The sequence below is a fragment of the Cygnus olor genome, chromosome 4 (assembly GCF_009769625.2).
Source record: "Cygnus olor isolate bCygOlo1 chromosome 4, bCygOlo1.pri.v2, whole genome shotgun sequence".
NCBI classification, from domain to species: domain Eukaryota; kingdom Metazoa; phylum Chordata; class Aves; order Anseriformes; family Anatidae; genus Cygnus; species Cygnus olor.
Genome location: NC_049172.1, coordinates 16,300,901 through 16,328,859, shown reverse-complemented (window position 1 = coordinate 16,328,859; position 27,959 = coordinate 16,300,901). Strand labels below are relative to the sequence as shown.

General features: G+C 44.3%; 1 protein-coding gene across 1 annotated transcript in view; it reads right to left on the bottom strand.

The window, feature by feature from the left end:
* Window positions 1-27,959, bottom strand: part of FRAS1 (Fraser extracellular matrix complex subunit 1) — a 160,954-nt gene that overhangs the window by 74,180 nt on the left and 58,815 nt on the right. The window contains 14 exon segments of the mRNA XM_040555411.1: window positions 396-539; window positions 2,580-2,720; window positions 5,243-5,416; window positions 6,296-6,436; window positions 6,870-7,010; window positions 9,239-9,382; window positions 16,370-16,504; window positions 16,822-16,965; window positions 19,690-19,837; window positions 21,402-21,491; window positions 25,012-25,203; window positions 25,316-25,402; window positions 25,404-25,418; window positions 26,055-26,138. Coding sequence (XP_040411345.1) covers window positions 396-539; window positions 2,580-2,720; window positions 5,243-5,416; window positions 6,296-6,436; window positions 6,870-7,010; window positions 9,239-9,382; window positions 16,370-16,504; window positions 16,822-16,965; window positions 19,690-19,837; window positions 21,402-21,491; window positions 25,012-25,203; window positions 25,316-25,402; window positions 25,404-25,418; window positions 26,055-26,138 — 1,780 coding nt within the window.

The following is a 27,959-nucleotide window of genomic DNA, read 5'->3' as shown; positions in this document are numbered from 1 at the left end:
TCTGAATGACAAATGTTTCCTTATCTCACTTTACTGAAGCTCTTTGCAGGACCTGAGCAGCTTTCCTGGCTGATCTCAAGTGATCTCAAGTCTTAGCACCAAACCAAGCAGCAACAAGCCTGGCCAAAGTGTGCCTTATCTCCCCCTCCCTTCTACCAACCTTACACAATTTGCAATTAACTTCAGGCAGCTCTGTGGAAGGCATGTAGTGCAGGAGTGGCCAGTGGCTTTCCTATATCACACCAGAGAGTTCCCTAATGATATTTTCATCCGTCTGATGTTCTATCCATAACAGGCATTTTGATTTCTTCCTGGTGCGTGCTCAAGTAGCTGGTTAATGCTGCAGAAAGATCATCACCCTGTAGGACCCCTTTCTGCCATTGCCTCTTACTTACCCACACAATATCCCACCATGTTGAGATACTGCTCTTCCTTGCAGCTAGTCCTGCACCTTCCACCAGCCAGAGCTGCATGGGGATGGCAGGTTAAGCACTCCGACTCAGAAGGGCCGCGGCATGTCTTGCATGATGGGTGACAGGCTGGATAAGAAAATCAACACTCGTTATGCTCTCGGTGCAGTCCATCTTACACTCTTCCCTCCCCTGAAGAACAGCCCCTATAATCATCATTTACTCCTACAAAACGTGGGCATAAATTGATGCTAATAGCACCAGTAACTGGTGAGTTGTGGTTTGGAAGGCTCTTCCATCCTCACTTTGAATAAACAAGATCAAAAAAAGAGTTGAAGATTAAAACAGTTGCATTTGTTCTCTGCATTCATCAAGGTAGAGATCTACACAAAATATAAACAGATTGAACCTTTTATTCCTCCCTCCAGCATATGCATGCGCATATAAGAAAGAGAGGGGGATTGTATAAAATTACAGTGGCATGAGTTTGATATTCATGAGTGAGGAATCAAGGAAATTATTTCTGCACAAACACCTCCCAGACTGAAACGAATAAAAGCCGGCTGCTGTGCCAGCGCATTAGCTATTCTGTCTCCCAAAAGCTCAACAAAAGGATTGCAGAAGAAGCGATTAAGATTGCTCAAAACAATTTCACTCAGGCTGCTTTTGTTTCCTTCTACCTTTACAGCCAGACGCCATATTTCCATGATTTCCAGGCTAGAACTGAGGGAGACAGAAATACTACAGCTAATGATCTGTAAAAACCTCTTAAAAACTACTTTAAAAACTCTTTCATGAATAAAACCACACAACTTCAAAGTCTCCCACCTCAGGACTCCCCCAGGCAACATACAATTGCTCACTCCCCACGTGGAAGCTGGGCTTTTCACAGCTGCCACAGCATAAGGCTCCGGTGTTTAAGATCCAATGCATCAAGTCCCGCTTCCTTCCCAGCTTCTCAGAAATCATGCCCGTGAAATCAGTGTTCAAAAGGAAGAATCAATTTTCTAGACGCACCTCTATTAACTGAGCTTCGCTGTTCAAAAACTGCAGGAGATCTAAGCTGGCAGCATACAGAAAGATGCCACTTCCCCGACACTGAAATTCTGTTTTTTAAGACATTTACATAAGCCTGGGATATGGAACTGAGTAATGCAGCATTCAGCAGTTACCTCGGCTCTAAGGTGGCAGAGCACAACCTCAAAATTGATGAATCTTTACAATAGCCTGCCAACTAAAAGTATTTATAGAGTTGTTCCTTGGACGAATAAATTGCATAAACAGAGTGACAGACTGGGGAAGGGGTTCCTCTCTCTAAACCTGAGCCCTCGCAGGGAAGTGACTAATATAAATTCAGCAAATTTATCCTACTGCCAGAACAGATGCAGGGACGCCTGTCCCAATGAATCTATTATAAAACAACAGACACCTTTCAGATGACCTTGAAGGGACTAACCAGATTTCAAATGCCAGCATTTCCTCACCCATTGTACTTAGCCATTAATAATGAAAGACACACCCCAAAGGCTGTAATTTTCTGCAAGTGGCATACAGGAGTTAATTGATACAGTCACTTGGAAGGTCAGTAGTCACAGTCATCCGCTTAGATGGGATCAAACAACGTGACCAAGAAAGCCACTTGCTGACCAGTGGGCAAAGCTGAGACACAAACAATGCTGTCCCCTCTACCAACGAGGCATATCCGTACAGGTAATGTCTTTTCTCCTGTTTCTGCAGAATTCCTTCTTTCGAAACCCAGCCCTATAGCCAGCAGTGGATTAAAAATAAAGCTAAAGCAAATTCAATATGCTTATTTAGTCTAACAAAAGCAGACCATGTTTCAGTGCTGTCCAATAGGACCTCTTCTGCCACAGTGCGCTGGCTAAGAACATCATCCAAGCTTAGTGAAATGAAAAGCAAAATATTTTCAGGGAAGCTGTCCAGGGAAGCAAAACTGATTATAATTTACGATTCAATGTGTATGCCTCTCTCCCATTAGGAGGAGATTCCATTTTCTGAAATTGGAACATACTATTCTCCCCTGAAAATACTTAAATAGCCTCATATAAATCTGACAGCATCTCTAATTACATTGAGAAATGCTTTAGAAAACTTGCATGCAATGAAATTCAACAGTATAAGCTGCAGGTGCCTGCACTGTGCACTCACGGGAGCAGTGATCTTCGTGGCTGAACAGCCCCTCTGGGCACTCAGAGAGGCACCTGCCTTCCAGCAGGACGTGGGAAGACAGGCACGACGTACAGTCCTGGGAAGTGTTCCCCATGCAGCCTGCACAGGAGGAGTGGCACTCTGCAGGGAAGGGAAAAACAAGAAGATAGAATGAAATTGGTTTCTAGCTTATCTGTGTTGTCACTGTCCTAGAGCATAGCTAGATTGCTTTGTCCCCCAAGACAACAAGAAGGCATTTCCTTTACAGAATTGTTTGCTTGTGAAAGGTAGAAAGGGCAGGAGCGCAAAAAGGCAGCACAGCGCACTTCTTGAAGATAAGGGGCAACCACAGATAGCTGCATATTGAATGTCATTGCACCCATGCACTTCATTTCTGAAATGGCAAGCCAAGATGCACAACGAAGTGTAATACCCTTCTCCTCTGTAAGAGCCCCGAGTCTTGCAGACTTACAGAGTCTGAAATCATCCTTTGCTATCACCCTACAGTTATCCTAGGAAGGATTTTCTATCCAACACCAGTGCATGGTTTTCATCAGCTATTCTGGAGCAGTGAGAGCACGTGTACAGAGCTGCGCTGGCCACCGGACTTTACAGCTAGTGAAGTGCATGCTCATTAAAAGGACAATTCAGCAAGAATAAAGAGAGTGCAGTTAAAATGTCAGACCTCTTCACCTTGGCCTTTACTGGTACTGATTCTTAAACAAGCCAGCTTAAACTAAATAATCTGATCAAATAAATATACAAACTGATTATTTAAAAACCAACGTTAGTCTTTATAGGAACAGTGACTTGAAGCCACAGGTTCCACTGTGTTAGTCCCTGTTAAAATACACAGAGAGACTTCCTGCCCTCTAGGGAGACAAGACAGACACAGGACTGGAGAGAAGAAATGAAATAGAATGATTTATGCAAGTACACTTAGCTATCTGACTGTCAGAGAGCCAGAGAGAGAAATCAGGGATCCTCATCACAGATGTAATGTCTCCAGGACTATCTCCGGCTCAGCTGACTCAAATCAAATCAGAGAGAAATCCCTTACAGTTTCATCAGAGAGATCTCACAGCATTCAAAATCCAGGGACAGGAATATTTCTGTGCGTTGATGAGAAATTCACAACTACAGAGGTAAAACTTTCAAAATCAGCATTTTAACCTACATATGAACGTGTTTTTTCTGCACAGACAATGCAGGCATGCTCTATATCTATCGGGGGGTTACATTCTCAAAAAGGTGCATCTATAAATTTTACATCAATATTTTAGACGGGTAGCTCAAAATCTCAAATTGTGAACATTCACACTCTTCTGCAATAAATCAAAGGACTGTTCTAATGCCACTACTAAAACGGCAGCGTTAATAAAGCAGGACCGTGCCGGCATTCTTGCCCAGTGACATAACTTAGCACTGTCACCGAACTCTGCTCAGGCCTGTTTGTGCAGGTCTGCTCACCCACTTCAGGCAGCAGTATACAGATTTCTTCATTCAGTTTCTAGCCCATAACCTGGACTCAGCCAAGAAAAGCCATTCCCTGCCAAGGGACAGACACTGCTTGGATTGGAGGCTCTGCACTAATGCCTTCAGGAGCCAGCCCAAAGCACCAGGCCCTTTACAGCCTGTATATGTCACTGCTAAAGACAGAACCATTCTGTAAAAAAAAAGATTTCTTCCTTTTTAAAGAGTCCCTAAGGCAAAAAATGAGCCCACGGTCTCCTGTCAAGTTGCCATGAAGAGGCACACGCAACATAAATTTATTTTAAATTATGTCCACTTCCAGAAAATATTTTGACCAGGAAGAAACAGCCATCACTAGCACTGTTGCTGCTGCTGGTTTTATTACTATTACTTTACTCGAGTGCTGTAGAGGCACTGTCTCTGTGACTGCTCTTTCCACACAGCGAAAACATTTGCCCCTGTGAAAGTATTGCTCCTTAGGTTTAGCATGGTCTGTGCTGCCACGAGACATTCCAACTCATTCAGCCTGTATCTCTCTGCACTGTTTTCAAGACACTGCAAGATGTTTGTTATACAGACATCCAGACTGGCTGCCACAAGCTCTCTGTACAACCCAACTGACTGACCTGCTGATCCACCCAGAAACCATTCTTAGCTGAAGTCCACAACAGCTTTGTCTCAGAGCAGTGGGAAACCATATAAATCCCCCATGTACACTATCTTAGTCTCTCTTCAGACCTTCATGGGAATGCTTCCTACTTGGTATTTCAGGAGCAGTGATAGCACTCGGGCTGCAGGGCATGTATCAGAAGAGCTTCCTCAAAAGAAAAGCCTGCTGTGGGATGTCTTGACCTGCTCCAGGGGCTAAATAAAGAAAAAGCTCAGTCTTTTCTGAAAAGGATTTAAGGATTGATCCTGCTTCAAAATAAGTCAGTGCTAAAAACTGTATACTCAACTTCAATGAAAAGAAAGCTAAGCTAAGATGGCCAGACTTGAACCCAGTCACTTAAAAAAAAAAAGAAGTAACTAAGTCCTTTACTTACAAGTTGTATATAGAGCATATTTTCCTCCAGAAGCATTACAGAGGAGCTCAAAGCATGTTACAAGCAAACACAGTACAAAGTCTGTACAAACACATCAAATCCAGTGCAGCCCTGTGCCTCAAACAACTGCTCCCCTTCTCTACTCACGTTTGCAGACTCCCGTGACATCCAGGTAGAACCGGGCTTGGCAGCGAGAGAGGCAAAGTCCATGCACGGCTCCTTCTGCAGGCTGGTGAGGCTGCAGCACCTCCTCTGGTGCCCAGCACCGCAGGCACTGCGAGGGCGCCGGGCCCAGGCAGGTGCGGCAGGAGGGGTGGCAACCTGTGAGCAGGTGAGGAGAGCAGTCAGAGCCGCAGCCTGAGGACAGCTGTCTCACAGGGACAGGCAAGGCCCGATAACCACGCAAACCTGGGCATCTCGTGAACATGAAAGGGGAGAAAACACTGGTTTGAGCCCTCCTGTTCATCCCTCCTTGCGGTTTTATATTGCTGTAGACGGTCTGAAACTCAAAGAGCAGACACCTTGCAGCAACTCGTGTGCTAAGGAATCTATTCCATGAAGGGATGGAGTGCCGTATTTTCTATGATGGAACAGCCATTTTGGAAAAAAGTATCTTTCACACCCCAAAATAACAGCTCTTTTCTCAAATAAGGTTGATAAAGTTGGAAGAAAACCGTGATACCGTGCTACAGGCAGTCAAATTTCATTTAATTTCTGGAACTGCAGAGATGACCATAACCTCACTAGGACAGACAGCAAGAAATGGCAATCTGGAGGGCTTGTAGGAAGCTTAAATTCATCTCCTGAGTTTTCAGGTTTTCCATTGTTGCAAAACTGACCACAAGTCTTTGCAAGTATACTAGGCGTGTGTACAATTCCATCCAGCTCTTAACCTGTCTCAAGAAAAATTTGGAAGTGCTAGCAATGGACATTTATTTCAATAGCACGGAGAAAATAAAGTTCCCAATATCAGTAAATCCTGAGGGTGTGAAACCACAAAGTACTTGAGAAAATTTGATTTTTCTCAAAATGGGAAGCAATCGGTAAGCAAACGCAGGAATTACTCATTCCTTGACCGGTTTCGCAGAGAATAAAGGATCAGTGTCGTAACTGGGTGCACTCTGAGTGCCTTCCAACAAAAGCCAACATAGTTACAGTGACTTACAGCAGCTAAAGAACTAAACAAAGTACATTGCTTACCCCTGCAGACGTCGTGATCCTGATAAAAACCCTCTCCACAGTCTTGCAGGCACTGGCCCTGGCGCAATGCCAGAGGAAGGGAACAGGAGGTACAGTGCGTGGCCAGAGGTCCCTCACAGGTGGAGCACGAATCGTGACAAGCTGATAAAGAAAGAGAGCACACTGAACTGAAAAATCCTCATTTTCCTCCTTGCAAATTGTGTTGCTGACTACAGTATCCTCCAGGCAACAATGAAAACTCCCAGCTGGCACGATATTCAGCTATGTGAACTAATGAGAGCAGAAGTGCACAAGCATTAATAACCAGGAACACAATAATAATAACTCCCACTCATGCAGTGTTTCGAACATGTATCTCAGTGTGTCTTAATATGCTTCACAAAGCAAAAAGGTTATTTAAAATAATCCATCAAAACTGAACCAAAGAAAATGAAAAAATCAAATTCCCTAACCCCACTCTCAATTATGCGCTCTTAAAATTCTTTCCCCAAAGGTAAACATTTGAGGAAAAGACGACAACATGTGGACGGTGCCTGGAGAGACTTAAGAAGGTCCATGCATATATGTCTCTTACCTCTGCATCTTCCATGGCTGCCTGGGAAATACCCATCTGAGCACTCTGAAATGCATTTCCCATTGTGTAACAGCTTATCTGAAGCACAGATTAAACACTTGGGTTGGTCTGAATAGCATGTTTCACAGGCCTGGTCGCAAACTGCCAAAGAAGGATAGCTTGTTAATGAAACTCACTCAATAAGCAGATAAAATAAAGGAAAACAAACCATGCCTTGTCCTTTCTTTGTCAGAAAGGCATCCTTTAAACGTTCCTCTCCAGCACAAGCAACCTTTCACACTTCCCTGGAATAAGTAGTGACATTCACAGGGGTAGACGTGTGAGTGCAGACACGTACTCACTGACCCGTATCATGTCCAGGACTCCTAAGTACAAACAGCAGGAACAGGTCTACAGCCACGCTACCTCCTCACATTCGCAGCCCCCATGGGGCAAGGAAGACTCTTATAAATCCCACTGGTCTTCTGTTCTCCATAAGCGGCCATTTGGAGCAAAAGGTTTGCATCTCCATGCCTGACCCAACTGTTACCACTGCTGGTGCTTTCTGGTGCTAATGCTCCAGCAAGGTGAAGTGGGGTGGAGGATCTCACTGCTGCTTTCCAGCTTCTGTTTCCCTGCCTGCAGCAGGGTTGCCTCCCATTTGGTCAGCACACACCTCAGGTCTGAAAGGATTTTCTTCCCGGCAGCAACATTACCAACTAGGTGGCTGAGCTAAAATTACATTAATGCTCTGAAACTCAGTGTAAAGGACTCTGCCTGCCTGCAACTTTTGTCTGCTGCCATACTGAGTGATACCTTATGCTGAAAGTGGACATCAACTTTGCATATTGCATGCAGACCAGACACTCTTCCATCTATTTTTTTTTTGTTTCCTAATGAAAAGCTCAACCACCTACACAGTGAATCCAGAGACAGGTATACATGTCCCAGGACATACAGAAAAAAACCTTCCAGCTAATGTTTTTTGCTTGGTTGGTTGGTTGGTTGTTTTTTTCCTGTTCACCAATGGTCTCAGAAATAATCCATCTTATAAATCTACATAGCTTTGTACAACAAACATCAGTTCTCAGACTGTGCAGGAAATAAAAGGTGGGAGAAAAGTTGAGCAGAAAAAATTATTATTTCTCCCCCTTCTTTCTCTTTTCTTCAAATTAAAGTTGTAAGTGTGAAAATGCATCTAAAGTCAAGCATGATAACGTTTCTAATCAATTCCTGTGGTCTGTATTCTCCCAGGCAATCAGTTCTGAAGTTAACTGACCTGTTGTTTAGGAGAAGCGGTATGAAACTCTGCCTTCCCTAAGTCGGCAGAACTGCTGCCATGTATTCAGAGGGGCCAGGCATTTTACTTAACCAGTTTTTGTTTCTTTTCACCAGTCAGGCAGCCTCTCTTAGAACAGCTTACAGGTCTCCAGCTGGGTATCAAAATCAATGCTTTTGGTGGAAGATGAAAGGCCTGAATCCTGGCGGCTGTGAGGAACAGCTATGCAGTTTTGAGAAATCGCTGGCGATAAAATCACAAATATGGCCAAGCTGCACTGGAGTAAAATTTCACTTTAGGCTTACATTATTTCTAGCTACAGATGTAAGATTTCAATTCTGCGCATTGCAAAACACAGGTGTGTCAAATTTACTGGTATAGGCATCAACCAAACTGAAGGGGAACCCGGTCAAAGTGCGACCCATCCAGAAGTGGCGAGAATAGAAACAATTTTGTCAACATGCTCCAGGTTTTAGGCTTTCTAGCTAGCTGTGTCTCAGATAGGGCTATATAAAGGCAACCAACCCCTGCATCAACACTACCGGCTATGCTGGACAGTCCTTCAAAGCAGCTGGAGGTGGCTGCCACCAGAAACACAAGAAGGGCCTGAATGGTTGCAGGACATTTTAAAACCTTTGATTTTTTCCCCTTCACTATCTGTTTGACTTGGGTCTTTAATTCCCTCCAGCCTTCTCTTCCCCTTCTTCTGAGAAAACCTTTCCAGCTCTCAAGCCTCATCTGTTGTGCAGGTATTAGTTACTGTGATGCTGAATTATAATCAAATTTATAGAAACCTCCTGGCAAGGGTCATTTTTCTTTCCGCAGACAAATGGATTTGTCAAGCCCCCAGAAACAACTCAGTCAGGCTTTCAAGCTGTTCAATGAAGGAAAAAAAAAATTAAACCCTTCAGCATCTGATTATCTTAAATGAATTAATAATCTTACAAACAAACATCAGCTTTCCTCATCCGATATTTATGCACAAGGTGCATCTGGCTTCTTAGACATGAATAAAATCACAGCTGCTGCATGGCTAAATGAAATATTGATTTCTGTTTTGTAGAGCATTTCTCAAGCTTCTTGCAATTAGAGGAAGAAAACAGGCATTTACCACTACAGATTCCATCCTTCAGATAAAATCCCTGTCCACAGCTGGCCACGCAGAGCCCTGCTTTTAGCACGTGTGACGTGTCTTTGCAGGACAAACAATTGTTGGCAGCAGGTCCCCAGCACGAGGAACAGGACTCGTGACAAGCTGCAAGGAAGAAAGGTGAAAGATTAATGAACGATCGACTTCCAATCATCTTTTTAAAATGAAGAATTTGCAGCAATTCACTTATTTGCAATTTTGTATCTTAAATTCAGAGGCACTCACTACTTCAGAAAAGGAAAAGAAGACAAAGGATAACGGCTTTTGCTATGTTAGTATTTTCAAGTCGACTCATCTCAGGGGTATGATTTACACCTTTGTTTTGTACACGCAGTGTGACATATAACATACATCGGCGTTGTCTCTGGAGCTGTAGTCAGATTAGGAGAACATTGGTAACCCTGTCAAGTCCTGCTCATCATGGTGCTGGGTGCTGCATGAGCCCAAACGGAAGGGAAGTGGGAAGAGTCCCTGTCACACACTACTGAAAAAACATTCCTGCAATCAAGTCCTTGCAGCAACTACTGACAGTAAGCCAACTTCATGAGCAAACACAAAATCAGACGGCAGGGCTGCAGTGAAGATCCCGCAAAATTAGAAACAAGATGGCCTACATCCAGAAACAACTCTTTCTGCCCTGCCAGGACTCTGCACCTGTGCAGGAATAACTCAGTTCTGGCTGTTGGCTGACCCTTGTTGGGCAGGGCAGAAATTTCTCCATGATCAGACTCAGTAATTCCTGGGGACATGGGGGCAGTGGGTCCCTGGTCCAGGACAGTGTGCACTGCCTGTCTTTTCTCTGACACCATATACCTGAAGTCCAGCACATGCCGGCAGTACAGGCAGTAAAAATGCCCTTTCAGGAACCTGGGCACAGGAACACGTAGGCAGAACAGTCATCCTCAACCCATGATGATGTCTTACAATTCAGCTAATAGCTGTAGGGAGATCAATTCTGCCTCCCAAAGCAGCTGTTGAACGAGCTTTTTATTTGAATTTTTATTTGAAGGAGTTTTATTTAAAACTCTCCAAATTCAGCTGTGAGGAAAATGCAGCCCACTGTGCTCACCATTTATGGGATCCGTGCAGAAGACGCACATTAAATCCTGTCCTACCAGTGCTTGCACTAACTGTAAAAATTACAGTTCCTTTAACCGTTACATTTTTTTCTCGATTACGCCCAAATATGTACCAAAGATGTTCTTCAATTTAGTCTTTCACAATGAGGCAGGTACATGCTTGTGCTCCCAGACCACAGCAGGTGGGATAAAACAGCACCTTATGACACTTGCCCCATATCCACAAACATGCCTGAAGTTGCAGCCACTCAAGAAAAACTCACCTCTGAGTTAAGTGTAAGGCAGGGACCAGCAGATGCAGCAGCAGCTGGTCAGCAATAAACCTGGCACTCTCTGGGAAGCTTAATCCACACAACTAAGAGCACGCCTATGTACGGAACAGTGACAAAAGCAAACACCTTCCAGCCAAAATAAGCCCCTAAATGAGAGGCAATTCTTCCTGACCCCAGGAACAGGTGAGAGTGAAGTGTTTCCAATCCAGGACGACATCTAATATTTCAGGGCAAGTGCAGAATGGAGAAGGAATGACTATGCAGCAGAGCATGTAGCTCTAAAGTTTACAGCAAACAAGCAATCACCAACACTCCCCTCTCACTCCTGTTTTGCATGGTTTTTATGCTTCTTCTGTCTGCTTCAGGCCATAATTGCTCTTGTGGTTTGTTAATTAACGAGATGGAGCACCTATGTTTGTGCTTATATATGAGTCACACTGCGCAGAAGACAAACACCCCATCTGAGTGGATCTCATCACTCCCCAAGGCAGGGAAGCGTTATCCCCTCCATCTCATAGGCAGGCAACTGGAACACAGAGAGGTGTGATGTGACATGCATGGGGTTAGAAAAGGGAGAACTTATGGGGCCAAGGCAGAGGACATTTGAGTACATGCCCAGCACTTGGTCCTTTGACCTTCTTGATTTTCTTTCTCCCTAATTCCACCTTTATTTATTTTACCTTTTCTCATCTTCCTCTTCTATTGCCTTGCAACTGGCTGCTCACTTTTCTCCTGCATTATTCCTCATGTCTCCAGAAAGCTGTGACTATTCTATCTCCTGAATACTTCCATGTGAGGAGTCTCTCACAAGGATGCCGATCATCCTGCACCCGACAGGCTCTCCACCACTCACTCCTACGGCAAGGTAAACCAGCACATATGTCACAACTATCACGTGCATCTAATCGTGGCTGAATCACAACACGATGAATACCAGGCATCCCATCTCAAGGTAAAGATTGTGCACACTTTTCTGCTCCAGTTGATAATTTCCCTTGCTGATAGAAAGCTGCATCTCATTCCAGCTTGGATGATTCTCAGGGCACGTCTACACTTGCAAGTTAACTGCAGAGTATGAGTTCATGCTGTAAATTCCTAAGGACTGAAATGTCCTCACTTCACCTTCCAGCCACAACTGTTTTGCTCCTCTCTGAGCTCTCTCTAACTTTCAACATCTTTTGGAAAGGTTGGACAGCAGGACTCGAGCTCCTAATACTACATTTCCCACTGCACAGCTTGACCTCCTCACTGTTGACCTGCCTAAATGCGTTGACACATCCGAAGTTACCCAGTTATTTCCAAAAATTCTCAAGTCCTCTCTGGAGATACTGTTCCTTTCCAGGAAAGGCTTCTCCCTCATGGTTGCCTGGCCTCCAGACTCCGTTCAAAACCAGACAGCCTTGCATACAGCTGTATTCAAAATGCCCTTTTGATGAAAGCCAGGTCAGCTGGGCAACCGTGCTTGGGCTCTAAGCCTCTCCCTCCCACCTGGCACCGTTTGCTGCCTGCAGCAGACCAAGTGTTCCTGAGTACCTCCTCACCTCAGCCTGTTCTCCCATACAGCTGCCTTAAGCTGTCCCTCTGTGTAGGGCGAAAGAAAGACTTGGCCTCCTTCCACTAGCAGCCGTTTTGCTGGGTCTAAGCCCACCATAAGCAACACCCATGTTGGAAAGGTCCTCGCCGTGGCTGGACCAGGCTCCTCTCTGGAGATGGTGCCCAGCAGTACTGCCTCTCTGCCCCCGTCTGCACGCAGCCATTCTTCAGGGCTGTCCTCACCCACGCCTGATCGTGGTTCCAACAACCCTCTCTCCCAGCTCACCTTCACTTCTGGCTCTGGCCCTCGTAAGCCTTTTTGGCAGGGTATCACAGCAGCTTTCAAGTGAGGCAGCTGTTGTGTTGAAATTGCAGGTCTTCCCAGGTGGGGGATGACTTCTGTCGTACCTCAGCTACAGTGAGAGAAAGGAACTACAACCTGCCAGAGGTCGTCAGACCCTCAGAGAAGGTGCAGTGAATTTGGCAAAAAGCTAAGAAACAGATCCTCTGCATCCAGACTACTTGACAGAGTATATCTCTCTGACATACATCTTCTTTCAGCCAGAAAGGAAGGGGATTTAAGCAGTGGGTTTGGAAGAAGGGAGGAAAAGGAAAGGATGCAACCTGATTCTTAGCAAGACAGGCCCATTTAGCATTTGGAAGGAGAGCAAACGACTCAAAGTACAAGGTCAGTGACAATCTCCGCAAGGTGGGACAACAGACAAGTCTTTGGAGCAAGAGACCAAGCTCTGACACAGTGCCCCAGTTACCAGCTCTGCTTTGCAAGCCCTCCCTGAGAACAAACCCCACAGACTCCTCTGACACACCCTGCCTGCAGAAGCTTTGGCTCTTTTTAGCACTGGATCACTTCCAGACTCGACAGCTGCTCCTTGCCCCAACAGCCAGTCACCAACTTCACTGAAAAAGCAGGGGAAAAATGGAAGCATTCAATGAGCCACTGTCAGCTAAGGCATCTTCGCCTGCAGCAAGTGGCTGTGTGAAAACACGTCAACAGAAGTGATGGCATTGCCAGGAAACTGTTTTCACCCTTCCTCGCTGTTTTCAGATCAGATTTGGTAGGAGCCACTTTGTGTTCCCTGTTCCCTTCAGTGTGGATACTGGACACACATGCAAGATCTTGCACCTTAACCAGACGCTGCCGCTGAAGGCAAGACATTCAGAAGAATGTATTTGACCTTTCTCTTGCAACAGGATGCACAATTCTCTGCCTTAGCTGACGCAATGGCATCCATGAAGCTGCAGTTAGGTATCTTCGCAGAAAATCAACACTAACCAGACAAAACTTCAGAGGTCTTGCCTCTCGATGAGAGCAAGAGCACTCCAGTGGCTCCTGAGCCGACGGGTCTCTTCCTGTGCTGTTCCTCAGGAGTCACGCAGAGGTGACACGGGCCCAAGGCTTTTTAAAGATGAGAGATCCTGAATAGTGATGTTTCTGTTCTTTTATGATTGACCAGAAATCAGACAATTAAAGATCCACTTCTCAAACTGTCTCTCATCCACATGTAATATTCCCTGGCTTAACAGCGGGAGGGCTAGTGCAAAGGACACCCCAGCAAGACCACAACGCAAAATTATTGCCTGGCTTTGGGAAAGCACAGAAGGGTCCAGGCTCTGTGCTGCGTGGTACCAGTAAGCACCTCTAACCTGCCATCCTTACTGTGGGCTGGGCAAGGTCAGCTTAGACCCATTCGGTCATTTCCTCTCCAGGTGAGCCTCTGCAGGCAGGAAGCAGCAGAGAAAAACAACAGGTTGTGAACAAAAATCCGAGCGCTTTGCTGCAGAGCGAGCTGGGTCTGTTAGTGTCAAGTTACACGTTTCAACATGGGCGCTTTGGGAGATCAAAGCAGGAACACTTGCGTTCTGCCTTGGCTTTTGAATAATCTTGAAAACATAAATAATTAAGTTAGAAAAATGCAATGAGAGCACTGAGCACTGCAAGTCCTTTGAGCCCTTCTGTTCTACCAGGCAGACATCTTTTCTTTTTGCTTCACTTTGCTTTGCCTTTGGCGGGGGGGTTCTTAACTGTTTCCACGGCCTGTTTCTGACAGGGAAGACTGCTTCTACTGCTCCGCCACAAGCCCAGGTCAAAGCGACCCATGACCTTTAAATACACCACTGCATATCTGAATCTATCACTTCTTATTCTCAACTTTACTTTCTCTTACTGGTTTTAATACTTTACAGAAGCAGGTGTAGGGAGGGAGGCAGGAAACAAGCCTGCCATAAGACTAAAACTGGGAAGAGATCAAACAACTGCACTGCAAAATTTCAAATGGATTCAATTAAACCAGATGTGATAAAACGTGAACAAAAGGAAAGACTAATTCCTTGCCTTTTGTTGCAACTCTGACAACAGTGTCTCAGCAGCAGGACGGAGTAAGAAACCTGTTTTTACAGGTGTTTTTCATCTCCAGAGTGAATTCCTCAAAAGAGAGTTTACTGGAACCGTAACCATTAACAGAGCCCCGTTCATCCTTTTTATGCTTTTGGAACATGCTTATCGCAGATGTTAGAACGATTACGAGAAAATTATTCCTCAACAGCCTAAGGCCTGTCTGGACAATCAGATTACAGACTTATAAAAATGAAGAGGTTACAAAGAAAGAGTGAATGGAAACAAGTTAGGGACCGTATCTGAAATTTAAGACTTTCTCCACTGGTTTTACTTTATGCAGAAAATGCAGCCAGGCAGAACTAAAGCAAATTGGTTTAATTCCTCTGAGGAAACAGGAACAAATTTTCCCAGCGACTTTCAGCTACAAGCATGCGTGACTGCAAATTTGGATGGAATGTACAATCAGTAATCTACAAACCAGTAATAAAATGAAACATTAGCCTTTCCCTACTGCTCCAGCAGTACATGGGCACTGCCAATTAAAACACTGGGAGCAGGTGGAAAGGAAATGGTAAAATAAAACCAAATGAAGTAGAAGATTATTTGGTACTTAAGACTGTAAATTCTTTTGGACTGGGTCTCTCTTTTCTATTTATACATGCACAATGGGGCCCTAGTCTTCCAGTCTCTGCTGAAAGACACAGGTTTCTCAAATTTTCAGAACCTGAAACAAATAATCAGCTCTTCAAGGCAAACCACTTTAGAAAAGGAAGTTGAACCTGGAATCAAAAGTGCTTTCCCTTGAAACCTGCCCTAAGTTCTAAGCCTGTATTTAATTTTATGCAGGTGGGCCAGTCCCAAAGAAACTAAAATGATGGCTCAAGAAGTTAAGCATGGTCTTCACACCTCTGCTGAATTAGAGCTGTAGAAATTAAAAGCTTTCTAAAAAGGCCAACACCAAGAGGAGAAAAGTGTTAACTTCAGAGAAAACAATTAAACTGTCACAATGAAAAAGCAACTGCTTTACAGTTTGGGAAAAATACAAATATTTCAAAGGAGTGGAGGAAGCTCATAAAAACACTATCATGGTTCCATCAAAGAGAAAACTGTAACATGCCAATCTTAATCTCAGTCTTTCTAATAATTAAGATGTAGGATTCAGACATATCTCAGTGTCTTATGGAATTAATAATTTACTCTGTAAATATGCTTCCTGAGAACAGTTAGCCCAAGAAACTTTCAGGAAGAGAGAGCACCATATGAAAGGAATAATGGTAACACAGGGTAAAACTTTTCCAAGAAGTGTTTTCTGTGCGTTTTTCTGGGTCCTATCGATCCCCCATTCCTCCAAATAATTTTCCACGTCAGAGTACTGCCTCCTGAGAGGTCTGCCGTTAGCAGCTGCAGCTTAGTTCACACTGAACTCAAGAGAAAACCCTTATGGCGACCAGATTGTCAGGCACGGTTCGGGGTGTTATATCCTCTGTAAAATTAATGCATACACCCTGCTCTGAACCCTCGACACCACCAGTAACATTTCCAGAAGAGAATTCTGAATTGGAAGAGGACAGCGCTGGAAATCAGAAACTGACCTGTACAAAAGCACAGAGTTTTAGACCAACCAAACCCATCAGCTGAGGAATTTTAATGAGTAAACCAACCAGTAATCAGTTTTACACTGTATGACTTTGGTTCCTCTGTTCACTCCCTGCTTAACTCTAGGGTGAATATTAACACCTATGTCAACAGCATGCCCCTCAACAGAGAGTCTATCTATCTGATAGTTTGGGTACAGCTTTTGTCTGCTGTTTTGCTATCACAAAGCATTGCAGTCTTTTTAGCTTCGGGTTACCTGCACACAGAAATTGATCCTGGAAGTACCCCTTCCCACACGAGGTCACACACTGCCCATTCTTCATTAGCAGGGATGTCCGGCACGAGGAGCACTCAAATCCATTGGTGCAGGCTGAGCATGTTTCATTGCAGGCTTCCAAGAGAAAGCAAAGGAAAAGAAGGATGTATTAATTCTAAACATCTTGATGCAGCAAGACACCCCTGCTCTGATTAAGAGACAATTTTGTCTCACATTGGCAAAAGAATTTGAGAATTCACATTTTTCAGGGGCTTCCACCTGAAACCTTTGAAAGCCTTAAGCTCATGGTTACTGTTCAGGATGTGCCTGACTGCTTTTCCAAGCAGAGCCAGACAATCTGTTTATAGTAAGCCTGGGAGATCCTGCAAACAAAAGCACGGCAAGCCCCAGAAGAGTCATCTGACAGGGCATATAACTCTTGCAGAGGTTACCTAAGCAAGTGCCCCCATCCTGGTAGAAGCCCGGTGCACAGGTCTCCACACAGCGCCCATTCTGCAGCTGCTTCCTTGGATCATGGCAGGCGTTGCAGTGATCAAAGGAGTGAGAGCAGGTCAAACAGTCCGGGTGGCACTCAGCTAGCACAAAGAAAAGACACAAAGGCAAAAACCAAGAGGAGTGTTTTCAGTCAGGGAGACATAAAGCAATGCATACTCCAAAATCCAAGTAACATTCTTTATTAGCTTCCGTTGCTGGTTCAAGGTGTGTTAGTTTTGGAGTGGCTTTTTTCCAAAATGGCATGCAAGGGGCTAAATATGACATTTATTTATTTATTCTGGTATGTGGGAGGGTATTGTTGAGACTCTGGTTTCCCAGAGTATTGATAAAAACAATGTTCATTGTCCACATTGTTGCTCAACAGTAAAAATCCTAGGTCATCAGGAATTAATGGCTCAAAACTACCTAAATTTGAATTTCCTTCAGCCAAACCCTGCAATAAGTCAAGACTGTGCCTACACCTGGTCAAAGTACAGGTGGCAGACCACATCCCCTCCAGTCAAAAGCTTTGTGTCCCAGCACTGTAGCAAACACTGTTTGACCACAGGTTATTTTCTCAAAGGGCACGGCTGATCTCCCTGCAGAAGCCAGAAGGAAGACTATTTTTTCTTTACTACTGAGCTTATTTTGCTCATTGGAAGAAAAGCTGCTCCTTTTTGCTGACGAGTCAGCAAAAAGGGACTCAATGCTGAAAACTCTCCTTCATTTACACTAAATAAGCTGCAAGTTTCCAGGCAGTTGTACCTAAGGAAAGAATCGGGACTCAGGAGCTACAGAAGGCAGACAGTTGTAAGGTGACGAGGAATCCAAAGTGGAAAAGCAGGAGAAATGAATAGGAAGTTCTCTCTCTATTTCTTAGAGTAACTTCCCGAAGGTACATGCTGCCCGATCCTTACAGGCTGACAATGAACTGACTGCTCGGAGAGCCACAGAACAGGCAATTTTTCTCTAAGTACAAAAAAAATCCCTCTGCTCCAACACAAATGTTCTCAGTAAGTTGGCATATTTGCTGTTTTTCACCAAAATATCATTGTGCTTAGGGCTAGATGCTCTACAGTGGCTGAGAACAAATGGCTTCTGTCTGCCTGCTTCCCCCAGCACATCTGTGAGAAGCAGCCATGAATTTTTAGTGGCTTTAAAGATGCAGATGTGTTAGGAGCTGGTGCTCCTGGCTCACAGGTTGAACTGCTGCAGGCTGGGTTTTGCATTTGTTTCTCATCCACTCTGATGCAAAAACAGAAGAAAAAAAAATTAAGGGAAAACTGTAGGCTCTGGTAAGGGAAATTTCCATTTGCCTATCAGGACACAAAAATGCATGTTTGGCTCTGTTCGTCCACTGCCGTGACTTCAAAGGATGCCTTTTGCAGAGCACTACCACTGCAGAAGCTGAAAGAAGAGGCCTGATTTTCAAGGGTAACCAGCACACAGTGGTACCTCTTGATAAGAAGGAGAACAGATGGGTGCTGAGAGCACTTTATAATCTGTCCTCTCCTTAGGAGTATATGCAGGCACTGTTCCCTTTTGAAAATCCAGGACAATTGTATCTGAACTGCCCAAAACCCATTTTCCTCACTTTTCAATTTGTAGTGCTTTGCATTTTTATTAGCATGCAGTAAATAACAAGCTTTAAAACATTAATATGGCAAATGTGCCAAGCCACTCCTGGAAATGACAGCATAATTAAACTGTGAAGCTATTTTCTTTTTACTCAGATAAACCATTAACTGGAGCACTCTGATAAAACCAAAGTTAGATGAATACAACAGGAACAGCTACCAATATGAAAAATTAGCAAACCACAGATAAAGCCTACCAAGTAGGAAATGTAAAGCATACTAACTGTGAAGTGTAAATGAAGGAGAACGACAACGTCCTGGAGAAAAAGGAATTTATATGCAAAATTAACACATAGCTAAGACTATTTTGATTTTTCCAAACAATTATTAACTGGAAGCCATCCAGCACCAGGTGAGCTTGTGGCTTGACAGTGCAGGCAGGTTCCTTCTCCTTCCCGCTCCTGAGAAATACTCAGGAGCCCATAAACTCCAAAACACTTGTTAGGAGTTGCAAAGGTGCAGACCTCTGCCTTATAAAACTTGCTGTCTGGAATATAAAGGAATAGACAAAACATTTTCAAAACACCATCCCATCTTTTGCCAGTGGAAAGCCATGATTTAAGGGAAGGGAAGTCAGCAGGATTGTCTTCCATCCTTTGGATGGAGCCCTAAGCCTCTCCAGAAACCTTAATTATGGAATCATAGAATGGCTGGGGTTGGAAGGGACCTTAAAGATCACCTAGTTCCAACCCCCCTGCCATGGGGAGGGATGCCACCCACTAGATCAGGTTGGTCATCCAGCCTGGCCTTGACCACCTCCAGGGATGGGGCACCCACAACTCCTCTGGGCAACCTGCTCCAGTGCCTCACCACCTTTACAGTGAAGAAATTTCTCCTAATGTCTAATCTAAATCTCTTCTCTTTCAGTTTAAGACCATTCCCTCTTGTCCTGTCATTATTTACCCGAGTAAAGAGTCCTTCTCCATCCTTTTTATAAGAACCCTCTAAGTATTGGAAAGCCTCAATGAGGTCTCCCTGGAGCCTTCTCTTCTGCGGGCTGAACATCCCCAGCTCTCTCAGCCTTTCTTCCTAGGAGAGGTGCTCCAGCCCCGTGATCACCTTTTTGGCCCTCCTTTGGCCTCGCCCTAACAGGTCCAGAAACATGTGGAAAACGGTCAATTTACAACTGCAAACTGAAGACGAAAATTCACGAGCGGCGGTGAGACCCGCCTGGTGCTGGGTCGGTACCTGGCTGGCAGCGCGGGCAGCAGTCTCCCTCCAGCCCAGCAGGCAGGCTGCCCGGCGGGCAGGGCGGGCAGGAGCGCTGCAAGCAGATCACCTCCGCGTCCCGGCACTCGCACTCGCTGCACGGCCCTTCCTTCCATTTCTCTCCGCTCTGCAAAAGGTGACACCAAACGGGCAGGATTAGCACCCCGCGCCACGGGCACAGCTGCCAAGCTCTGCAGCCCGGCCAGGCTTGGATCGTGCTTCAGCAGCGACAGCCGGCCTGCCGCCCTGCGGGGATTCCCTGCTGCTTGTTGCCTCGACAGCAACGGGGAGCCTTTGAACAAATGAGGTGTTTTCCTCATGCATGGAAATCCCCAGATATATTTCCAGGCTACATCAGTGCTAGCAGCGAATTAAACATCTTGGGGGCTGCTTCAGGTGATGTAGGACCATGCACCTCTGTAATGTTCGCCCTCCAGATCAAGGCAATCTGCAAAGTGCTCACGAATTCCTAATTGCACTTCCTCTCAGCACTCCCTCCCCAAACCGGGGTGTTTTTCAGTTAGCAGCCTTCTCTGCTTCTACACCTGTCTTCAATTGCTCTCACTGAAGGTATTTTCTTGTGTTCCCACATCTTGCTGCCTCACTTGTCCCCTTCTTTTTCACTGTCCAGTAACAAGTCTTTGAATCTGTCCTTTCTCTGAACAGATACCTGTAGTCTGTTCTGGGTGTGAATCTATTCATTTGCATAATGATCTTTTCACCACAAGGTAAATTTCTAACCTCAGCAGCATTTGACTTCCTCTCCTCCTCTCTTCTGTTGCCTTGTTCTCCTTTGCCCCCCTGACGCTGCCTACTTTTACAAGTCAACGGAGGGGAGAGATCTCACACCCTCTGCGATCCCTGGGTCTGCTCAGAAGGTCACTGAAGCTGCCCTCGATGGCTGAGGCTCTGCTGGTACCAGGTGAGGAAGTCAAGAGGCAGAAAAGAGTCAGCAAGCCTTTTGCCCGTGAAGCTTTTGTGCCAGTTCCTCTCTTGAAAGGGATAAAGCACAAATCGGAATAAACCTGACACCTGAGTATGCTTTACCTCACTTGGGTCAGAGAGAGAGATGTGAGGAAGGAAAGGGATGTGTTAACATTAAAAAAAAAACGAAAGAGCAGCATTAAATTTCTCATTTCTCACATCTGTTGGCAAACAGCAGCCATTAGCTGCGGCCCTTATCTGCCAGAGCAATGAAAAGTCCATTACTGGTACATTTCAACAAAGATACTTAACCTGCTCCTTCTATTCAACTTCAGAAAAAACATTCCTTGAAAATATTCATAAAACAATGGACTCTTGTTACAGAGAAAATCATAATTGACGGAACAGGCAGAAGTCTATACGTTGCCTCTGCTATGCAGCCTCTACTGTGTCGGATGAAAGTCAGGCATCTTTAACTCCACGAGATGTACAGGAAAGCAATGAGTATGTGTATTAAATATTAACGGAAAATGATTGATTATACCGCACAGAGGAAAGCAAGGCAAACTTAAACTCTGCAGCAGATGCACACATTATAAACAAGTGTTCTGTAAATTATAAAAGCAATCTGCAGATAACATTAATGGATTATTTTTCTGCTATACTTGCAAATAATATCCGTCTTGGAACTGGAGAGGGAGAGTCGGTTCTCCAAACCTCTAAAGCAGAATTCTCTATTATGTGCTCCAAAGTACCAAGATACTTACAGCTTTTCTATGTTCTTTGTAAACACAATAACTATTACTCGAAATACATTCAGGACAGCACTTCCCATCTAAGTGAATTAATTCTTCACCCTGTGAAGAGAAAGGTTGCAGCAATTCAAACAAAATCAACAATACCAAAAATACTGTGGAATGCAGAGGCAGAACAGCTCTTGCCCTGGAATGCAATCTTCAGTATCTAATTTCATGTTATCTTCTCTCTATCCTACTTCATCTCTGTAGGTACAGTCTGAAAAATGTGCTTAATGAATATTGCAGTCACACAAGAAACCTCAGAGAAGGCCAGGGAACTCAGTGAACGGGTATTGCTTCATCCCTAAATCCTGCAAAGAACCCCCCAGTAGAATCCACTCCAAATACAGAGAACAGGAATGCCATTATTCACTGTCCATCTCCAGCATTTTACTGGACCACTGTCAAGATTCAAATGCACAGAAGCTTACCTTCATTTTCAATGCTTTTTTTTTCCCCAAGAGAATTTCAAAGTACATGCTCTATTTATCCCAGATGGAAAAAGCCTGTTCTTTGTTACAAATGTATAACTCCACAGGATTCACTTAAACAGCTCTGGTTTGAAGGTAAGAATTTAGCAGCAGGAGAAAGGAATGACGTGCCCTGATTGGTCACAAGCCCTCGTGGAAGCTGAATATTTAGGAAAGAGGGAGACTCCATCTTAAGGAACCAGGATACAGATCAAAAGAAACAGCTTCAATTTCCTCTTTGAGGACCACACACAGCCTGAATCTCCCCTGGTTCTATACATTTTTGCTGCTTAAATCATTATTTCAAATTGCCGTTGGCGATGGTTGGCTCTCATGTCACTGTTATGTGTTGTAAACTCTCCCACCCCCAACCCTACCCACATCCCCACCCACAGGCAAACACGAACTACAGGAAAACCAACAACAACCAGGCATGGAACATGGCTCCCCTACACCCCCCAAAAATGCAACCACACTGCTCTGCCAGAAAAGGGAGAGGCTACGGAGATTTCTAGGCCACGTGTGGCTTTGCTGAAGAGAGATCACTCCGAATATTTCAGGTTGGGAATGTTGGAAGGCCGTGTTGGGCTGGGAGGCAAGGAAGGGAACCTCTACCTCTACCTTCTACCTCTGTTTCTTCTAAATACCAGAATGCTGCTGGCAGCTTGCTGGCTGGGTTAGGCACACAGCACCCTGCAAGCTCTGCCTTCCTGATCCTGTAGTTCTGGGGCTGCTAGGGCTGTTGGAAGTAATATTGAAGGTGGGCAACCCAGGCACCATCACCAGCCCATTCAGATGGGCTGCAGCGTCCCCTGCGAGCACCTCGGGCACGTACCTGAACCTCGTCACCAAGCGTGCTTACTTAGCAGGGCGCTGGGAAGTGCTCCAGCAGGATTTTGTGATGCTGACAGCCTGACTAGTTTTGGTTGAGTGCACCCACTTCAAGATCCAAAGCTATCCCAGCCTGCCACATAACTTGCACCCACAGCTCGTCAGTAACCTGCTGAAAATGGCTTTTTGAAGATTAGGTCAGAACCACCGCAGACGTTTTCATTCGGCAGTTCTGCACAGGTTCATTTGAAAGGGTTTAAAAGCTAAGCCTCCGCCCTACCTTCACATAATGCTGCTATACTGCGTTGAGCTGTCTAGGATTTGCAGTTCATATCTGTGGCCTCATTATGTTTTAAACAGGACGATGTGACCAGAAAATTAATAGTGCCTTAATGAAGAGATGAATCCAAATGCTCTTAGCTTCACATCAGCTCTGATTTATTGATGCAGATGCCTAAAATCCAAACCTGCACCTCAAAAAAAAAAAGGAAAAAGGAAAGGAAAAAAAATATTTTATGTGCTTTTTGAGCTAATATTTTATTGCAGTTAATTAATGGGCACCTTGCACTATTGAGATAAACTATGACTGCACATAACTTGGGGAAGCCAGTTTGTCTTGAGGGAAGCTATGTTGGATAATAAATCCTTGGGCAAATATATTTTATCAAGTGGGAACACAACTCTTGTCTACAACAAAGGACTTTGTCTTCCTCCTTGCCACTGTCCTCCTCGCAATCGCGCTTCATTCAATTCGAAAATGCAGCAGTTCATACTCTGATAAATTGTATCATTTTTACTTGCGCCGGCTTTGAGCTCGGTGGTTACCTTTGAGAGCCTCCGTTTGAAAAAGAGCTGCATGAGTGATAATGCTGCACACTTTTGAACCCTCCCTTTTGAACCTCGTGTGTTAACATCTCCAGCTATCGTCCTGTAAAATAGCCCCAGCTTTTCTGAATAATGGATTCTTTGTCAGAACCCAAGATATGAGAATGAATATTAAATCATTTTCCCTATTGAGCCATGACAGCATGCCATCATCATTAGTGTAAATGATCCAATTTACAGCCATAAGCATGCAGGAAGCTGACTGAAACAGATGCAAGTGCTCAAGATTTTATGACAATCACGACTTTCCATCCAGAAAAATCTCTCCATGCAGTTTGAGGTCAGATGATAATCATCAGCACTGCACCAGCAACAAGAGTTTGGGTCCCACACTCAATGCAATTTTGCTATTTAAAGGGCCCAATCTCAGATGAACACTTTTATTCCTAGATGCATTCTCTCTGTATGATGCACCGTTTGGGACCCTGTGTGTGGATTCTAATTTTTTTTTTGAGTACACATTAAAACGATCTAATCTGGTGAACCCATTGTGTGCACTGTGTGGATTTTGGCTGGACTTCAGGCACAACACAAGGGTGCCACTAGTCAAAATTTATCATGCATGCGGAATTGTCAGAAAAGCTTTGCCACTGAAAGAGACATCTCAGAAGGCCACAGTTCCTTTCCTTCTCTTCCCTGACTCTGTGGAGTAGTTGGTATGATCAGGTATTAACCCACTGATTAAAACAGATGCAGTGAGAACAAACACAGAAGTCTTACCGCAGTGCACGAAGGCAATCCAAAAGGTGTGTGTGCGTGCACGCGTGTGTATAAAAGACATTCAACCCTATCTAATGCATTTTCCACACCCATTACAGAGCAACTATAACATAACCTGTCAAGGTATTTAGAGTAAACAGCATTTGGAATAAAACACCTTATCAGCTTCACTTCCATGCCCACAATGGCATGGAAAAAATGGAGAAAAGTAGAACACAGTCTCCCATGTCCAACCACCTTACCGAAATCCACAGTTGCATACCGAATGAAGACAAAAGGAACACTTCTTCAGCTGTTAACTATCTCTGACCCGTGCATCTCTCCCCACATTCAGCTCCTGGTAAAGCAAGTTTTCTCTGAAACCAGATGTCTCTGACCCTCCATTAGCAGGCAGACAGCAGTGGTGCAGAAAATCCAAGTTAAATGAGCCACTGACTCAGACTAGCTAGCTTCACAGTGCAAGCCCCTCTGAGCAGTCAACCTTGCATGGAAAATCCTAGGTTTTCACTCGCCTTTTCTGTGAAGCGCTTTCAAGGTAATTGCACCAAACAAGCCCAAAAGAAGGGCAGCTTCTTTGTCTCAAAATGGCAGTTGAGAAAAAAGGAAGAAAAAAGGGGGCAAAAAAATTCACAGGACTTGATGGATACGTTTTGAAAGAAGAAAACCTCTCTTACCTTGGCACACTCCACTTTAGCACACTCTGCTTCGTGACAAGTGACTTGACCTTCATCACACAGGCAGAAGTCACAGCGAGTAATATTCCACATCTCCCTGTGGTACCTGATTGTGCCGTCATACAAACAGTTTCCCTTGGAAGACACACACTCCTCACAGCACTTCCCAGAACGCTGCACTTTGTTCTCCCCCTACAAAACATCAACAACCATTAAGCAGGACTTTCTGAACCCTTTCTGAACCCTTAAGTGGGCAAAGTGACACCTGAAGCCTGGGCATCAGAGCTGAAGGATTTTCAACTACCTTCTGACACGTAATAGAGTCACAGGTCTCTCTCAGACATCTGACTTCTCCTCTGTGACAAGCACATGCAGTGCAGGCATTTTTTTTTCCACTGTTCACCGTGCTGTTTGAAAAGAACACAAGAGATGTATACAATTGTTAAAACACCATAAATAACCAAATTCTTTCCAGAAATCTGTGTTGCCTGTTAAATATGATGGCTCCTTCTGCATATCTGTATCCAATACCAATTTTTTTCTTAAGAGATGCTTACTTCCACATGATCAACAAACAGGAAAAAGAGGTATGAGGCTTAAATGACGCTGGTGTGCATTTCTTGTTAATTGCAAGCCAGTGACACTGGGAGGCCTTCACTATCATTATCAGCAAAAAAGTATTGTTAAAAGAAAACCCCACATATGTACATTCATTAAACAGTGCATTGAATTAATTCCAGATGATACAGTGAAAGCTATGAATACTTTTGACCTTCACCGGTGCTTTTTGCTTTCCTCCTTCAAAAAAGGTTTAAAAGAAAGTAACTAATCTGCTTCACCCTGCAAACTTTCTTCCTGCTTGCCAGCAAATTCTTATCTAGTCCTAATTTCTTTCAACTCTTCTGGCTTTCCAGGAAGAGAAAAAGCAACGGTTGTACTAAGCTATTAATGCTGGCAGAAAGTCAGATGTGAGGGAGAAGGGAAAGAGGTATGTGCCAGAACTTGTGAACAGCTGGCTTTTGGTGTGGCTCATCAGAGCTTACCTGGTACACTCTTCCTGACACCGAGCAGGGCTTTGGAACACATTCTGGGCAACATTTTCCAGGAGACATAACCATAGCTTCATCCTAAATAGAAAGCAGGTGAGACAAGTAAAATAAGCGCATGGATAGTCAACATGCAACTTCGCATCACTGCCTGGAATTCCTGGCGTTTACTATCTGTGTGATAAACCACAGTCACTCAAGGCTTGGTTTTGGCTCCAAAATCTGGGGCCCATCTTTGCAGTAGGAGATCAATCTAGAAGGCTAGAAATAAAAATATTTCTCCCTTCCCATTTTCTGGCTCTTCTTTGGATGGCAATCAAAACCCAGATATGTAGATAGGTATATAGGTACAGATAAAGACACACACGCAGTAGAAAAAAGTACTGACACATGCTCAGGTATACAGATAGACAGAGAAAAAAATGTGTATATAAAGCCATATAGAGAAGCACACTGAAGTATGAGATGGAGGGATTTTTTTTCTGGCACCGCTGTATTATTAGGCTCTGAGTGTGTGATTTACACTCACCATCTCAGGAGTGCTGTACAGAGGCATTTGCTATGCTTTAGTTAAATCCATGCAGCCCAACTGACTGTGCAGGTATAAAATTATGCTTAAAACTTAGACTATTCTAATTTAAGCTTTGTCATGACTGATTTAAATCATGTTGGGATAAGCTGGCACTTCACATCAATATAACTGTTCCTTCAGGCCTCAAATTCCACCTGTTCAAAACGTGAAATCCCCCCACTACAATGCAATGATTGGGAATGGGCACAGTACTGTTCACCAACACCTCCCTCCAGCCACATCAGGATGACTGCAAGATTGACTTGTGGACTGAAAGTAGTGCAGAAATGCTCAAGCATTATTATCTCATCTCCTTTGTTAATCAAATCACTAGGTCTTAAAGAAAAAGTGGATGACTTTGTATAAAACTTAGCAACCACAGGTTTGCCAGCAGAGTTAAAAGAACTCATTCATCGTGGGTTTTGTTGGGATAGCATAACGAAGACCTTCTGTTTGGCTCTTCTGGTGGCTTACTGGCCAGAGATAACTAGTGGCAAAGCTCCCTGCAGACAAGTACGCGCGGTGAGCTCAATCTGCCAGACATTCATTCTGCACTGGAAGCAAGAAGCGAGCTGGGTTGCACGTTCAGGGAGAACACATGCCCAGAAAGCATGTTCTTCACTCCTGACTTTTTTCATGCTGTCTTAACATTGAGCTAAAAAGTTAGGGCTTGCCCTGCCCCACAGATCCTCTTCTCCTATGGTGGGACATACTCAGGTGCCCTCCTGCATGCAGCAAGTGTTTTTGAAGTTGCCCTCACTCAGCACTAAGGCACAGCTTCTATCCAAACGATGCAAAATGAGTTTAATAGCGGTGTCACCCTGTGGGGTGAAGTTATTTATTCACTTTTGACAAGGAGTTGAGAAGGAAGAAAGGGAGAGGGATAAAAGACACATGCAACAAAATGTTAGGTGTGATCGAGACCAGAACAGAATCCCCACACATCCTGTCAACGCTCCTTCCACTAGGCATGTTTCCTTGGCTGGAAACAACTGGAGCCCCATCAGAATTGGCTTTCTGCTACATTAACTTGTATGCTTTCAGCTGATTATTCTCAGATACATCACGGCAACAACACAGTAATTTCTGTTTCCACTAATTAAATCCTAATGATTAGCTGATTAAACATTAGTGCAATCAGTCAGCAGGCAACATCAGTCCATTTGGGGTGGGAAAGGGAGGAATGTAAAGCAGGCATAAATCTGTTTTAATGCACAGTACTTAGTCAACTAATAGTAATTGAATATCTCCAGACAAAGCAAAACAATTAGCATGCAGAGAAACAGGTGGGTTTTCCTTCTATCGAAAAAAAAAAAGTGTTAATTGCACAA